This window comes from Amblyomma maculatum, chromosome 2, assembly GCF_055883805.1.
Source record: "Amblyomma maculatum isolate TAMU_Amacu chromosome 2, ASM5588380v1, whole genome shotgun sequence".
NCBI classification, from domain to species: domain Eukaryota; kingdom Metazoa; phylum Arthropoda; class Arachnida; order Ixodida; family Ixodidae; genus Amblyomma; species Amblyomma maculatum.
The window spans coordinates 225,878,114-225,895,648 of NC_139345.1; the positions used below are offsets into that span (position 1 = coordinate 225,878,114).

Below are 17,535 nucleotides of genomic sequence, written 5' to 3' on the forward strand. Positions count from 1 at the left end.
CGTGACTGCACGACTCTACCGACGCTTGCTGACCGAAGTGGTGCCTTTATGGATCGATTACGAGTGACATTTCTTTGCGTTCAGGTGATCCACGGCCGCAGGCGCCTGATGCGCGACGACTGCATCCCGCCGGCAGCGAAACGAAAGGTGAGCATATAAAGTGTAAGCATAAAGGTTTTGTGACACAAGTAAATTTTATTTTCATTTCAGAAACAAGACAAGGACAGTAATGCACTAGATGAAACATGCGATACACAAGTGCCTGCACAAAATGTAAGAACCTCTATTTCTTTTCTTCTGCCAGAAACATTAAAAAGAGCAGCTTAAAAAAAAAAGCTAGGAATGATCTAACTATGGTAGCATAAAACATTTCACTATTCATGTTCCTTGTGAAACAAGGTAGCTTAGCACCACCAGGGCAGAGCTACCTAATGGACAAGCTCGGCTTGCAAATGCATGGCCGTTTTTTTTTTTTTTTTTTTTTGCCCATGAGCACTGATTAGTGCAGTTCTGCATGTGTATGTGCCCGCAGCTAGATTTGCCAAGATCATGAATGTTTTAAGCTGCCTGTTCTTACATTTGAAACATTAGCATCTGCTGCTTTCCACCTTGCACTCACCCTTCAACCACTTAGAGCCATTCAATTGCCAACTGAGTAACAAATTTTCACCTTCAGACTGCTCTTTGCATTGTATAACCCTTATTAGGAAATGAATTACTTGTGCATGGATTATTGTGCTGTCTTGACAGCTGCCTCCTAACAGTGAATACATGGCGATACATCTGCTCCCAAACAACAATGCACGCATGCATGCAGCTGCACACATCAACTCTGTCAATCAGGCACAATTAGCATGCCTTATTATTCGTATTTTTAGGCCACTGCTTGTACTGCATCTGGAACAGCCGACTTAGCTTCTAGTTGGAATGTAAATGTGGTGGTGTGGTTTCTGTGTTCACATAGAGCATTTACCATATTGTAACAACTCATTCTTGCACTCTCCTCTCTACAGGTGCTTTCCGACACTGAGGACGCTGCAGGTCTTTTCCCAACCTTCGAGAGTAATGTAAGCATGCATGCAGTTGCGAATGTGAACTGAATTGCCCCACAGGCACAATTAGTGTGCCTTGTTTTTATTTCCGGGCTGTAGCTTCTACTGCATCTCTAACAGTTGGAATATAAATGTGGTGGTGTGGTTTCTGTGTTTACATACATTTATCATATCATACCAACTCATTTTTGCACTGCTCTCTACAGGTGTCTTCCAACACTGAGGACACTGCAAATCTGCTTCCAACCTCTGAGAACAATGTAAGAAAATTCATGTAGCTGCATAGGCTTGAAACAGTACAGTGCGAACAAAAAGCTCACAGTTCCTTTTTCGTGTGTTGACAGGTTACCATTTCAACGAACAATCACCGAAATGTAAGTATGTACTGATGAAAGGCTTAAACCAAACTCATTAACGTTGTATGAATGTGTTAATAGGTTCTGCCATTTGCCACTGACTATACCTGGCACGGCCTGCCCATCAGAAATACAGTAACTGTAAGTATGCGCGCAGGCACTGAGCCTAGAAGCATGCGGAGGATTCTAGGCACATATTCACTAATTTATTTTTCCTCAGGATGGTGTTCCTGTTCATCAGAGTATTTCAAGCAGTTCATGCAGCAGTGAACTAAATGTAAGCTCACATGATTTCCAAGTTTCTCAACCTGGCTCCAAATGAGACAAAAATCACTATTGGTTCCCTTTTCTGAAAGGTGGATGCTGTGCCAGCTGGTATGCTGCTTTCGAATGACGAAGACGTGAGTGGGCATGCAGGTCTTTTCATACATCATCTCGACATGCAGCAGATGCTAAATGGGTGTATTTTGTGTGCTAACAGGTGGCGGCCAACCAAAGAAACGTGCCAGATAAACAAACAAGAAAGGTACTCCTGTTTTCCTAACATCAAATGTGGCCTCAAAAATAACTCAAATGTGACTAAATTTTTCATTGCAGGTCGAAACAAAAGAAAACTCTACACAATGGGAGACAACATCAACTGACCACACATATGCATCAACGAATCACTGTTTAAGCATTTCCTTTGCCATTAAAGGTATTCGTTCCCAATACCTGACACCACTGGACATACTCTTCTACACAGGAGTTTCAATAGCAGTATTTGACAAACTTGTTGTGAAACTGCAAGCGATGGACGCTAAAGTTTCGAAGACATTAAGTCTCAAAGAGCAGCTGCTCCTGACACTCATGAGGCTTAGGCTTGGTCTGCTCTGTGCAGACCTCGCAAGAAGATTTGAGGTTTCTGTGGCAAGTGTGTCAAAAATGTTCGCAAATATGCTGCACCACTTAGAGAAGATAATGGAAGATGTAGTGGTTTGGCTTCCAAGAGCAGCTATTTATGACAGCATGCCGCAGAGCTTCATTAAAAGTGGTTATAGTCGTACCACTTCCATCTTTGATTGTACAGAGGTGCTGCTCCAAAGGCCCAGGAAGTTGCTCGCTAGAGTGCAGAGCTATAGCTCGTACAAAGGCTCCAACACAGTAAAATTTTTAACTGTTATAGCACCCAATGGTCTTATTATGTTTGTGTCAGATGTGTACGGCGGAAGAGCCTCGGACAAGCATATTGTCAGAACATGCGGCGTCGAAGATTACCTCCTTCCAGGGGACCACATTATGGCCGACAGAGGCTTTAAGCTCGAGCCTCACCTTGCAGCACAAGGCATCAACATGAACACACCAGCCTTCACTAGAGGTGAGTGTTTCAAGTTTATAAAAGAACACATTACTTTCTTTTTTCCCAAACTCAAAGGGGTTTTATCTTTACTTTCAGGAAAGACCCAACTTTCCGAAGAGGAAGTAACAAGCACAAGGAGGATCGCATCAGTGCGAATACACGTGGAAAGAGCGATAAACAGGATAAAAACTTATCGAATCTTCAAGCATGCTCTGGCGATTAAGTCCAGGAAGCATATAAACAGAATTGTTTTTGTGTGCGCCGGGCTCTGCAACATGAAGGGTCGTTTAATTAAAAAAAATGAATAAAACAGACGTACACACCTGTATCCCAGTAGTCAGAGTCACATTTGAAGCCAAACATATACATAACAAACATACTAATATGGAACACATTTATAAGACACTGTACAGTGATGTTAATTTGCAAACTGGCACAAGGAACTCGGCTTATTAAAATGACTGCTGCATCACTGATCAAGCTGCTGTTAGTCTGGGAAGCACTACTTTTTCAAAAAAGCTCTCTGGAGTCTACATGTGTGTCGATAAATCCATCCTCTTTCTGCACACCAAGCAACATACCTCCGTTGCCCACATGCAAATGGAGAAACCATGCATTACACTGTCTTTGTTCTTTTGTTGCTGCTTTGGTATCCATGGATGCGCAACTAATTCTCAGCTGTTGTAGCACATTGTGCTGACTTTCTTAGCCAGCTGCAATCACACTGCCCAGGTTGAGATGGCAAGGGGGCGTGTCCAGCATTATCTCGAATCCAGCTACCTGTTCTGAAGTATTCCTGGCACCAGCTGCTTTTGTGGCCACCTAAACAAGAAAAAAAAAACTTGTGAATAACCCCTTTTCTGTGACTAGAAAAGAAATGGTCCATTTTAATTGCGCCAAAAAACGAGAAAGAGACAAAGACAGCCTGCTTGCAACTGAATTATTGAAGTTTCTTCTGCGTTCTGTGAAAAGCACGACTTGCCAAGAGGCAGCTGCAGCCTGAAGGTTTCAAAAGACTGTCCGATGTTATGTTTTGAATTTTTATGTCGAAGTGCAGTCAGTGACCACAGCAGTGTAACAAAGTATGGTTCTACAAATTTTCTTCAGTCATGTAGACTAACAATTATTTTGCAGCCAGTCTCTTAGAATGAGGCAGGTAACCTGAGCATACAAACATAAAAAGCATTTCGTAAGGCAACAAAGTAAAGGCATCTGATGGGTGAATTTTTTCTACAACTGTAGCATTGACAATTTTGTTATTATTAGGTTGCAGAGCTTTCTGACAACAAACATGAATTTTGTTCATGTAATTCTTTATAAATACACCAGATGCATGACTAACATTAACCAAAGCTGGTTCGACATTTCTTTTTCTGCCTCAGTTCCATGCTGCTGCGACATCTGTGCATGTGTGTCCAGTGATGTCATGTTGCAAAGTATGTCAACTTTCCATAACAGCGAACCAATATGGTTGAACACACATGCCTTCCCTGCCATGCAATTGCAGCCGACAGTCAAGACCTGCCCCCCCTGTTGTGACGCAGGCCCAGGCTAGCCATGGCTTTTTGTTAATCGCCTGGGATGGCCGCACTTCTGCCTTGAGGCACACAATGTCTTCGCTCATTTGGTAGCAGAGCACTTGCCACACTGCATGTAATTATAAGTCAAGGTCAAGGCTCTGGAGTGCTTCAGCCTCCCTGAGGTCACAGGCAGGCTTTAGTTTTGATAAGGTAACAATGTGCCCACTAGTCACATTTGGCCATAACTTCGTGTCATCATACCATTTGTCTTCAAGGCTTGGGTGGGTGTAGGTTCAGCCACCTAAAAAAAAAAGCAGCATGCAGAAAACATAAGAGGAGGCAAAAACACAGTACTACATGAATGGAACTGGCACCATGAACATTTGGCTCAGATGAAAATGAAGGAAACATGTGGCATCAGTACCAAAATGACGTCAGACATGGTCAAAACGAAAAATTATGTCAATCACTGCAACCTTGCTTTGGCTGAAGGCCGATCAGATGCAACTAAACAAAAAAAAAAGTTGACCTCCTCGCTGAGAGTAGGTGTAAGCATAAAATGGATTAAAGGGAAGGGCTACCAATTTCAAGAGCATCTCATTTCTGCTTTGGCACATATCTTTTCTCACTGCGCAGCTGAGGTGACCACCGAGAAGTGAGTCCCCCTTATTACCCTTTCTCTCAAATTTTTCTCTGCACACTATGAACTAATGAATGATAAGCAAACCACAATAACAACTGGTAGCTGACTGGCACTAAGTGTACGGTGCCTTTGTATTTCTCTGCTTTCATGTTGCTCTTTACTACGTACATGATTAGAGCCAGTGCTCTGCAAAGGGCTTGTTGTTTAGCAACCTATGTTTCTGGACTAGTTCGTTTTACATTTCTAAACTGCCAAAGATAGGGCGCTGCATGCAAAAAAGCAAAGATTACATGCAGTGCTTTGTCTTTTTCAATTAGAAACAGTGTTGTTTAGTTCCTTACTGTGGAGGGAAAATGCATAGGCAAGCTCCCCGCTGCTGTACCACCCAGGAACTGGATGACGGTGACAGCGGGGTAGAGTATCTTCTTGCAGTAAGCACTCGGTTAGAACATGGTTACTGCACGCAGCTAATCAGCCAATTTTCGCTGTTGTTGCAGCGCGTGGGAGGTATAGATTGCTTCAGTAATCGCTTAGGCGAACGTAATTTGCCAACCCGACGCAGCGGCTGGCTGTGCTGCCCATTCTGGAGACGCTAGGTTCGTCAAAGCTTGTTTAGGTTGGCCTCCGCGTTTTCCCGTCGGCTCGTCACAGTTTTCTCATTCTGGTTCAGGACCACCATATCGCTTCGACAACGAAAGCTAAAAGTATTTCATATTAAAAAAAAAAAAAAGCAGCACTGTGTTGCAGTCGCGCATGTCAAAGGAACCGATGATATGAACGCGCAACAGACAACAGGTTTGCTTTCGTAAACGGAATAACGCTCCCCTGTGGAACCAATCTCTCGGTGGGTATTACTCAAGAACTTCAGCATGTGCGAAATGAGTGGTGTTAATGCCAGCTAAGCAGATTCGAAGGCAAACAGCTATCAATAAATTGGCTCGTATTCGCACTTGTAGCCCGACGCTCGCTGCACAAGTGATCGAACTCAGCCAATCAGTTAAAACGTGCGTATTACAGCAACTGGAACGAATGCAAAAAAAAATAGGGGGGGGGGGGATATCTAGAAGAACGACTGCCGTTTTTTATTTTCAACGCATCGTGATCTTTATTTATGGAAACCACTCACCGATGCTGATCGTAGGCTCCGTCGGTGCCTGCTGCTCGCCTTCTCCCGGTCGATTGCAGCGGGTGCTTGTGGCCCCTAACGCCATGCGTACACGCAGATATAAGCAGAGCGGATCCCGATATTAAATGTTTCCACCTCGGAACAAGACAGGAATGGGAAGCCGCAACGCGAAACCACAAAAAACACCGCAAGCAGCTTTCAGGTATGTCTCAGAAGGCAACTTTATCAGTCCAAGATGGCGCCGACGCTAGGCGGCGCTAAAGCAGGCAAAGCTATGACAATATGGCGGCGCCTAGGTATCGAAACTAAAATCGTGTATAGTGTCCCTGTATATGCTCCCGCATATACAGGAACACTACGCTCCTCCTGCACACAGCGCCCTCTCTCTTGTCATCGCTGAAACGACCAGCTCGCCGGCGGCAGACGGCACGCTTCTCAATTCTAGAACACTATAGCGAAGGCACCACACCTTCTTTATTGGAATGCTCCGTCGCTCCTGCGCATGCGCCAGCTGAAAGAAGAGAGGAGGAATAACTTGCCGGATGTGGCGTAAAACATGATTTATGTTTTGTTTGTAAAATGTCTGCCGCTTATCGTCGCTGTTTCTGCCCGCAAGGGCACCTTGTGTAAACTAGGTGTTGGTGCTTGGTGCCACCACGGACCCTGAGCCCCCATACCGAAGCTGTAATCCGTACCGTGGCGATAGGTTGAGAGGTGAAGGGAAGAAACCTTGAACGGTGGCGGTCGAGGCCACGGTCAAGCCTCGGCCGATGGGCTCCTTGCCTGTCCACCAGGCGAGGGGCTCCGGGACCTTCCTCTGCGTATAAGGGTGAACCAGAGGCGACATATATTAGGACCCCTTAAAACAATCCATACTGCATGGAAAAACTACCTTTAAAAAAACCTGATCGACCCCCGAAAAGGAGTCGCACCGAAGTGACGCAAAAAATCAGTACACCAACTGAGAACTTTCCGAAATTTCTTGTCTTGCACTCTGTAACCGAATCTCAACCAGTAAATGAACTGTCAGTCTTTCTGATTGCCAACTCTCTGAAGGCCATCATCGGGGCAAACTACAAAGCGAAAAAACTAGGATCTGGTGACCTGCTAACAGAGGTATCAGACAAAAGTCAATCTGACAACCTTCTCATAACAAAAACGTTTGCTCACCTTGACGTTCAGGTATCACCCCACCGCAGTCTTAACAGCTGCCAGGGAGTTGTCTCTGAGCGAGACCTCCTAAACGAAACAGAATCAGATCTCCTTGAGGGCCTACAGAACCAAGGTGTAACAGCAGTACGAAGAATAACAATCAGGCGAAAGAACGAAGAAATAAAAACGAAACATATTGTTCTCACCTTCAACCAGAGCACACTTCCTGAATTTGTCAATGTGGAATTTATCCGATGCAAAGTTAGCCCGTACATACCAAGCCCCCGCAGGTGCTTCAAGTGTCAGCGGTACGGGCATGGTAGCCAGACATGTCGAGGACGCCTTACCTGTGCAAAATGCAGCGCGCATGACCATGCAACCGATAAATGCAGTGCAACTGACTACAAATGTGTGAACTGTGAGGGCACCCACCCTGCATACTCACGGTCCTGTGCAGCCTTTCAGGCCGAAAAAGAAGTAATCAATATACAGATAACTGAGAAGATAACATACGGAGAGGCCCGAAAAAAGCACAGAATGCTTTCCTCAGCTCCCTATGCTAACGCAGCCCGCAGAGGGGCCAGGCCGCGTCTAGTAACGGTGGGCACTCAGTGCAATGCTGCTGACGTGCTCCCACCACGGCTCCTCACTAAGCAGCCACCGGCTGCACCAATCTTTGCAATCCCGGAGGTCACTTTCCCCCAGACGTCCGGGACACCAAAGACATCTGAGAGGGACTTTGTTCCTCTTGAAAAACCTCCTGCCTCCATGCCTTCACCAGAGGCGATGGAGGTGAGCACGGACTCCGCAGCGTCAGCGGCGCCTAGGGAGTCCGCCAATGAGAGGCGGGGCCTGCTGGACCGTCTCAAATCAAAAAAACATACACCAGTTAAGCCCCCTGATAAGGGCGGCGAGTCCTAACCCTACTCTATATTCCTTCCACACCTACCAAAATGACTACCGAGAGTATCATTTATTGGAACTGTCGAGGACTCCTAAAAAATCTGGATGACGTATATGAAATCCTCGCCGAACACCAACCAAACATAGTTTGTCTGCAAGAAACGCATCTGAAACCAACAGACACAAGTTTTCTCAAACAGTATCGTATATTCAGGAAAGATAGGAAAGGCAGTACTCACCCCTCCGGTGGCGTTGCCATTATAACACAAAAATCAATCGCTTGTCGAAACATCTCGATTAACACAGACTTAGAGGCAGTGGCAATACAAGCCTTAATATTCGGTAAAATAACAACGGTATGTTCGCTGTATATTCCGCCAGATCATAGGCTATGCAACAAAAATTTTGAAAAGCTGATTGACCAACTCCCAGAACCATGGCTGCTGGTCGGAGACTTTAATGCCCACCACCCATTATGGGGATGTACAAGAACGGACTTCCGAGGTGCACTAATTGAAAAGTTCTTGTTGTCCTCGGGATCATGTTTACTCAACTCAAAACAGCCAACATACTACAGCTCAGCTCATAATACGTACACAGCCATTGACTTAGCCATTGGCTCTCCGATGCTCTTGGCAGCTACAGAGTGGGTTGTTATTGACAATCTATATGGAAGCGACCATTTTCCCATCTCTGTGAAGTACACAGGCAATAAAAATGTAAATGCATCTAGTCCCAGGAAATTTAAAGAATATGTGGCCAACTGGGAGATGTTCAGGGAACACTCAGCTCTGCCCTGTTCATCAGTTACTGGCTTAGGCGTTGACGAATCTCAACTCTTGATCACGCTGCACATTATCACCCTTATCGCTATGCTGCAGAAAAACACATTCCACAAACATCAAGTAAGCCACGAAACAAACGAAGGCCGTGGTGGAATGCAGAATGTAAAACTGCCCGTGAAACACAAAACAAGGCATGGTCGAAGTTACGCCGATACCCCACGGCTGAAAACCTAATAGAATTTAAGCGCGCAAAGGCAAATGGCAAACGTGTTCGACGCATCTCCAAGCGAGAAAGCTGGTCATCATTCCTTTCTTCTGTGAACTCTTATTCTGATTCTCACAAAGTATACAACAGAATAAGAGCACTCAAAGGAAATAACACTCTCCCAACACCCCTTGTCAGCACTAGTGGTGACTCTCTTGAACACCAAGCAGACACACTAGGGCAACACTTCGAATATGTATTCAGCTCAGCGCACTATACAGATTCTTTTTTGCGGCACAAGGCAACTGAGGAGAGGAAGCCTATATGTGATAAAAGACCGTGCACAGGAGGGTACAATAGCCCTTTCACCATGCAGGAGCTGAAGATTGCACTTGGCACATGTGGGAACACAGCACCAGGTCCTGACAGGGTCACATATGGAATGCTTAAACACCTGCATACGGGCACGCTTGAAACCCTACTTTGCCTGTATAATAAAATATGGGCCACAGGACGCTTTCCTAAAGCATGGAAGGAAGCGATCATTATCCCGATATTAAAACCCGGAAAAGAACCCACTCTTGCTGCCAGTTATCGGCCTATTGCTCTAACCAGCTGCTTATGCAAGCTTTTTGAAAAAATGGTAAATCGCCGCCTCCTACATTTCCTTGAATACAATGGTCTTCTTCATCCAAACCAAGCTGGTTTTAGAGCTGGGCGGTCAACTGCTGATCAGCTCATTGCATTCGAGTCTTACACAAGGGATGCTTTTGTACATAAACAGCATTGTTTATCTGTCTTTTTCGATCTCGAAAAAGCATATGATACCACCTGGCGCTATGGTATCATCCGCGACCTCTTCTCTCTTGGCATCACAGGGAACATGTTGAATACAATTCGAAGTTACTTGTCTGAGCGGGCCTTCAAAGTTCGTGTTGGCAATGCATACTCAAAACAGTACATACAGGAAAATGGTGTCCCTCAAGGTGGTGTTCTCAGTTGCACACTTTTCATAGTCAAAATGAACTCTTTAAAAAGTGTGTTGCCAAAAACCATTTCTTGCTCTGTATATGTTGATGACATCCAGATAAGCTTCAAATCTTGCAACTTGGCCATCTGCGAAAGACAGATTCAGCTAGGTGTTAACAAACTGTCCAGGTGGGCTGATGACAATGGGTTTAAATTTAACTCTGAAAAAAGTGTTTGTGTACTTTTCTCTAAGCAGCGTGGCGTCAGACCTGACCCCAACATTACACTGAATGGTCAGAGCCTTGCCTTTAAAAAGGAACATAAATTTCTTGGCGTAGTTGTTGACGAAAAACTCTCCTTCATTGCCCACATAAAACAGTTGCGACTGAAGTGTCTCAAAGCAATGAATCTGCTAAAAATTCTCTCTCACCGGTCATGGGGTACAGATCGTGACTGCCTTCTGAGCCTTCTGAATAGCGTAGTTCTATCACGCATAGACTATGGCTCGATGGTCTATGGGTCAGCATCAACCTCTGCACTAAAATTACTCGATCCAGTGCACCACCTCGGACTTCGCCTCGCTACGGGCGCTTTTCGAACTAGCCCAATTGCTAGCCTTTATGTCGAGGCGAACCGATGGTCACTGCAACGAAGGAGAGAATTTACTTGTGTAACTTATGCTATGAAGGTACTATGCCAACTGAACCATCCATGTCGCCGCCTCCTGCTTGACAAAACTAGCACAGCACTCTTCTCAAGAAAACCATCTCTAACACCGCCATATCCAGTCAGAGTTGCCACGCATATTGAACAACTGGACATTCCGATTAACAGCCTTCATACAACTTCACCAAAAGACTTAATTGCCCCTTGGGAAATGCATGCTGTTAATTGTGACCTGTCGTTTCTTGCAGTGGGGAAGCACGCATCCTCTATTGCCATACAGCGGCACTTCATGTTACTTCAGGCGAAGTACACTTGTGATGAATATTACACCGATGCTTCGAAGTCTGCTCAAGTATCCTGTGCAGCACATGGACCACACTTTTCACTTTCAAAAACACTGAACAGACATACAAGTATATTTACCGCTGAATGCCATGGAATCCTGCTAGCTGTGAGACACATTATAGAAAAGAAAATACAGACATCGATCATCTACACAGACTCCCTCAGTGTTTTAATGTCCCTATCCTTTCTAAAGTGGCACAATAAGAACCCAGTCCTGAATTCCCTTTATAACTCCCTTATGTCTGCCCATAATCTAGAACTTAATATTACACTGTGTTGGGTGCCAGGCCACCGCTGTATACCAGGAAACGAGGCAGCAGATAGGCTTGCTGCATCAGCTGCCCTTCGAAACACTACAGACACTGACAACATATCATATCAGGATCTCAAGCCTCACATCAAAAACACGATCAGACAACAATGGCAAGAGGAGTGGGACATGGCAACGGAGAATAAACTACACACAATAAAACCAAGGATAGGCAGATACACCACAGAAAAACAAAACAGATTCAAAGAAGTAGCTCTGTGCAGGATGAGAATAGGTCACACATACACGACACATTCATACATTTTAACGAACTCTCCTGCACCACGTTGTTCGAGATGTGGTTGCCGGCTCACAGTACTCCATATTTTAATTGAATGTCAAAGACTGGAACAGCATAGGAGACGTCACTTCCCTGAATTATACACAAAACAAATACCGCCACATCCATCCATCTTTCTTGGCGACCATCCAATGTTTCCTTTAGAAAGACTTTTTAAATATTTATTAAAAGTAGGCTTTTTATACGGAGTCATTTATCAACATGGGCGGCAGCCCATTTCTTTTAATTAAATGGCTTTCTTTTAAAGAAATTGTTGCTGAGGCAACTTATTCTTTTAACACGTACTTTTCACCCTTTGCAGTTTTACTCAGACCACTAAACACCTCAACTCAATGTTTTTAGGCCCTATACACCACTGCTTTTAGACTACACACTCCGGAAAAACTTTTAGGCCCTATACACCATCGTATTTAAGTACTTCATTAAACACCTCACCTCGGACATTTTATTAAATTCAGTTGTGACTTCACCTTGTGTTTTGGCGCTCTTTGGCCAAAGATGCCCTTGCGCCATAAAAAATCAGTCCATCATCGTCGCTGTTTCTAGCGATAGGCTTACGCTTAGGCGATTACGCACCGCTCTCAAAATCGCTCTCAAGTTTGAGAGCGTGACGTCAAAATGACGAGGCTCAGACATGGGAAGTGTGACGACATCACGGCTTTAGCCAATTACAAGCAGGCTAGGGCGCTTAATAGCAAAGCCCCACCCCGGAAACTTTTATTTGCACGATAAAGGGGCCGTGTGCAAACATTTTTCGTGAAAACGCAGCGAATAAAAGTATAAATGTTCTATTTACCCAAGAAACATTGTTCGGCGACTAAAAATAGAAGCATTTTCAGTATTACAATTAAATGTGCGCCTAGGTAACGATTTTCGCCGCGAGGGTCAGTTGACGACAGCGAGGCGTGAATATGGCGGCCTGCAAAGAAACAGCTGATTTTCCCGTCTAGTTGCTGCTTTTTACGCGTAGTTTAAAATCGAGGTCCTCTGCGGATGTTGTTAGTTGCCGGAGAAATCTGACTGAAAGCAGTAAAGGCTACGAACCTGCAGTGAACAGCTTGGTGAAAGTGTTTGTCACGAAAATAGCTTGCTGAAGAGTGTTTTCCATCAGTGCTTACCAGCGATGACAAGAGCGACGAGCGGTAGCCATGTGATCTAGTGTTGTTTCTTTGGAAAATACAAGAGGAAAATGAAGGCTACACTATTACTTCTACCGATAGATGGAAGCTGACAGTATCAGTAAAGTAGGTGTCAGCCGCTATGCAAGAGCTCGCGACTGCAGTGCGGGAAACGAGATCCCACGCACGACCCTTCACCACTGACTTGTCGTGCAAGCCTCAGTGACTCGCTGCTGTGCTTCGCAGCCAGTTGACTTCAGGCACATTGGGCTCGGTTCTTTATATTGCGATTGATGCTGCTGCTGCTCCATTCCGTTCATGTTCAGTAGCTGATGTTCTGTGTGAGGTACAGAAACCGACGTTTACGCTCCGTTTTGGTTTGTGCAAGAAAAAGAAAGCACTCTTTTTTTTTTATTGTCACCGAGGCGAGAACGAGTTTGTTCTACCAGACCTCAGTTTAGAGGCGATAAAGGTGTCGCTAGTGTCGCCGGCTCCGTGATCGCTCGCAAGCCGGACCATGGCCGGTCTCGAGGGAGAGCGCGTTTCTCTCTTCTCTTACGGCCTCTCCAATGGGGTCTGTTTCCACCGCCCGCCGCGCCTCGGTGGGGTCGCCACCGCCCCACTGCTGCTCCTCCGCTACAGCCGTTCACGCGCAAGGGAAACGCGCGCTCGCTCTTCGCTCCGCCCGCATCGGTTGCAACCGGCAGGTCCTGATATTTCACCCCTTATGGCTTATAGGAAGAAGCCGTAATCAGCGTCTGATTTATCGTGTATGAGCAATAAAATAGTCAATAATGCGCGTGCGCCTTCGTCAGTGCTGTCGCGCACGGTCGAATGAAGTTTCGGGTGCACTTACATCAATACTTTTTGCCCCTAAATTATTCACAAAACTATATGTACCATTTTATGCAGTGTGCTTTTGAAAGCTGTAAGCAGGTAAGCGCGACCTGACGCTAGTGCATGGCAAACTGTTCGGTGGATATTGTCAACCGCTGCCGTTTTCGTTTAGAGCAAAAGAGGCACTGACGAAAATTCATAGCACGTCTCAGATTCAGAGTAAGGAACAAAAATTTACGCATACAGTTAAAATTTCAGTTGTCTAGTGAAGTGGGCTGTTCTAGCTTCGTTTAAAACAAATCAGTAGGCTGAAAGACAGCAGATGTATACATATATAGTCTCGCGATTGACGCACACGTAGACAGTCGTAGTCAGTTTAATACAGTGATAAAAAAAATAACATTTAATCAAGGAAATGGGCATAAACAGATATGCATAATTGAAAAGAGCGGCAAGCAATAAAAAAAATGTCCTTCAAAGTTAACACATTGCACTCATTCATCAAAACGGTACATGCGGCTAGAAAATTAGTCTCAAAATCTTTCTGGACGGTTTGTGCACATAAGGAGCTGGCCTTTCTTTCCTGTCTGTCACTTTCTTAGCATAATTGACAAAATTATTTTCATCTTCGGTGTTACCTCGATGGTTTCTCATCTAGCGCTGAAAGACGGTTTTGCTATTATTGCTGTTATGTTTGCCTTGAAGAAGCTTCGATGTGATCACTGCTCATTCTTTTTTTTTATTTATTCATCTTCTTGTACAGGCTTGGGAAAAAAATTCAGATTAAAATGAACAAAAGTAGATACCATGCCGCAATACATGTCATATGCTTGTCAAACGTTTGCTGAGCGAGTGTTTTTTTAATATAAAGACTCCATTCACGTGTGTAGCACGTTGTCAGGATACCGCTGCAGCATCTACCTTCTGTAATCTTTCATTTAGGGGCTGCACTCACCACGGAACCAGCGGGCGACAGCGCGAAACCAGGCAAAAGCCACCCGCCGCCACTGAAGCAGATGCGGAGCGAACAGTGAGCAGGTCGCGCCCCTTGCGGCGGCGGAGAGCGTGACTCAAGGAGAAAAATTCCCATTGTTCACGCGGAGATTGAGAAGGCCGTAAGAAAGAGCGCGCGCTCTCTCCCTCGAGACCGGCCGTGGCCGGACTTGGCTGTGGCGATGGTGCGGACGGGTTTCTTGGCATCGTAGTTTGAATATCGTAGCCGAATGGCCGTGAGTGTGTGGCCGTGTTCCTTTCCATTTGTTATAATACTCCTTGAGCTTCGGCCTCGCGTACTACCCCAGACGGCCACTGACGTCCGACGGACAAACGACCTCGGCCGAAACTCGGCGGCCGATTTCGGACGTCCGCCGGAATTCCGGCGTACGTACGAAAGCGGAAGGTCGAATCCGTTCGCCCAGCGGACAGCCGCCGTATGTCCGCCACTGGATTTGGTTTTACACAGCTATGATATAGTTTGTAGTCGTCGTGCTCGTCTGAACTGCGTATAAATCAGTAATGCCGTCAAGTCTGCATTATATGATGCCAGAGCGAATCGATGCGATAGAAAGCGTTTCCATTAAACAGTTTTTTTTATTTTCCGCATGTTTCATCGTTGAATTCTTCCATCAAAAAGTTTTGATGAAAAGTTACATGACCATTAAACATGTTTCTATCATGATGCTTCGGTGAAATTTTAATCAGTGGCTGAATAGACGCAGCAAGCAGCAAGCTCAAAACGAACGAAACCGAACCTATCCTCAAAAAAATCTAAAATGAGCCAATCCAATCCACCTGACAAGTTTTGTTATGGAAGATGGCTTCACGCTTCCGTGTTCTGCATTTTCTGCGCAGTTACAAATACCTACGGCTGTAATGCACTGCTAGCATTGTTTTTGCTGTGGCTTGGTGCTGCTGGCACACTTTGTTCACCCACCGATTCCAAAGTAAGTATTTCACCGAACTTTTGTTTCTTTAGTGGAACTTTTCGATGCACCGATGGTGCTGAGCTTTTGGGTAAGGAAACAGCTCTGTACAGCAGCCGAACGGTCGAGTGTTTTAGGCGAGACTGACAGGATGGCTCCGCGCCGACTAACTAAAGTGCAGCCTCAAGTCTGAGGGCCATCTTTCTCGGCTTTACGCTGCGCCAGTAAGCCGCGCAACTTCTCTCTCTGGTGCCTGCCCGAGCTTTAAAGGAGTTAATTTATTAACCATGCGCAACGTGCTGAGTTGTAAAAACTATACGAGAAAACTTTTGCACTCCTCGAGCCTATCGTGCAACATGCCTACACTTGTAAAAACGTCACGAGTTTTTTTTTCTTTTCTTTTTTTTTTAATGGACAGCCGCTGATCTTTCTCTCTTGAGCTTTACGGCAACTACAGTTTCTAGAAGGAACGGCTGTAGCTACTAAATAACTAAAGGTTTAGAACTCTCCTTCAGCTTTGACAAACCAGGACAGCACTTTGCGCATGTTGGTTATGCATGTGGGACCGAACCGCGCAGAACAACCGGACAAGTAGATGAGAGAAAAAAAAAAAATGTCAGCACTTGTCTTTTTCTTGACCCATTGTTCTGCGCTGTTCTGGCACGAATTTGACGTACCGCCGCCGCGATACAGTTGGGCTGTGAGCTCTGGTGCCTGCAACGCCTTCTTTTATGCAAAACAGGCATACTGGGAGGCCATGCAAGCCGCGGGCTAAAAAAAAAAAAAAAAAAACCGAGCTGCGCAAAAGTGAGATGAAAACAAAATTGTTGTTGCTTTGTCCTTGCAGATATTCAAAGGCTCCTCAGAACTTCACTGCATTATTGACAGCGAGATAATGCCAAAGCTACGCTAGAGCCATGCAGCACCTTATAGTGCATGATACTGAGCTTATGTCTCGCACTGAAAGCTCTTACCATCTTCTTAGATTATCATATTAAAATAGCTTTAAACCCATGCTTGTTAATACAGTGATAGCCATAAATTGAATCTAGGGCATCATGCTCACATACAAGGCTTCTGATAACCGCTGGTCACATGATGTGGGCTATAGCAGAAACCTGTACCTGGTCATCTTACAAGAATTTGTGCAATTGATGGTTTTAATGTGTTGTAAAAGTTTTTGTGTTCTGTTTCTGTATGGAAATGATTTCCTTATCGAAAGCTAACATTTGGCTTGCTACAGCAAAACCTGTACCTAGTCATCCTAAAAACAGCACCGCAGTTGGTTGTTTTAGTGTGTTGTAAAAGTATTTGTGTTCTGCTTCTATATGGCAATGCTTTTCTCGTTGAAGACTAGCATGAGGCTTCCAAAAATTTTTCAGATGCCATTTGCTGTAGCCGATTTCGTAGGCCAACAGGAAGCAGCACTTTGAGCATGGAAAACTGTCATCCACGGGGAAAAAACAGCAACATCCCTTTCCATTCTCATTTCTTTGGTATGACTAAATGTGAGTATTGTATCATTATCTATATTATTAATATTGAATCATGATTGTCAGTGTTGGAGTTGAGCGTGATGATTTTAAACACACAGGACATCCCTTCGACATTAAGGTTTTAGCTTGTTTACATGTAGGATGTAGAACTGGTTTCAACAAACTTTATGCAGCAAATTCTTTTTACATTGTCCACCATGTTACTTTTTGTCATTGTCCATTGAAGTAAATAACCAGTATTTTACGTTTACACAGTCGTCCACTCTTAGCTTGAATGGGAATGTGTGGCATGCAGTTTGCAAAATAGCAATGCATCCGTCACAGCCATGCATCAAGGCTAAGTGGCTTGTGCGTAGAGGGACCAGCCGCTCCAGATTCACGTCATCTGCCTCTTTGCTCCGGTGTGCAGACGTGCATTGAGGCAAAGTGGTTTATTTGTAGAGAAACCAGGAGCTTCTTTGTCACATCTGGCTGTTTGTTACGGTGTGCA

The 17,535-nt window shown here is 44.9% G+C and overlaps 1 protein-coding gene and 1 long non-coding RNA gene across 3 annotated transcripts; one reads left to right on the forward strand and one right to left on the reverse strand.

Moving 5' to 3' along the window:
* Positions 1–1,182: 1,182 nt before the first annotated feature.
* Positions 1,183–3,075, forward strand: LOC146201422 (uncharacterized). 2 transcript variants are annotated; one of them, XM_084595831.1, is made up of 9 exons: positions 1,183–1,312; positions 1,397–1,426; positions 1,490–1,549; positions 1,629–1,685; positions 1,765–1,809; positions 1,890–1,934; positions 2,006–2,105; positions 2,604–2,765; positions 2,844–3,075. In XM_084595831.1, the coding sequence occupies exons 1-9, from the start codon at positions 1,184–1,186 to the stop codon at positions 3,053–3,055; spliced, it is 840 nt and encodes a 279-aa protein (XP_084451957.1). In that variant the 5' UTR covers position 1,183; the 3' UTR covers positions 3,056–3,075. The 2 variants fall into 2 exon arrangements, with proteins under 2 accessions (XP_084451957.1, XP_084451958.1); XM_084595832.1 differs by having other exon boundaries at positions 1,490–1,543.
* On the reverse strand, positions 3,076–6,309 carry LOC146201423 (uncharacterized). The gene is made up of 3 exons (XR_014705348.1): positions 6,037–6,309; positions 4,529–4,568; positions 3,076–3,569 (listed from the first exon to the last, which is right to left on the reverse strand). It is a non-coding gene; the product is annotated as an uncharacterized LOC146201423 (long non-coding RNA).
* Between the last annotated feature and the right edge of the window lie 11,226 nt (positions 6,310–17,535).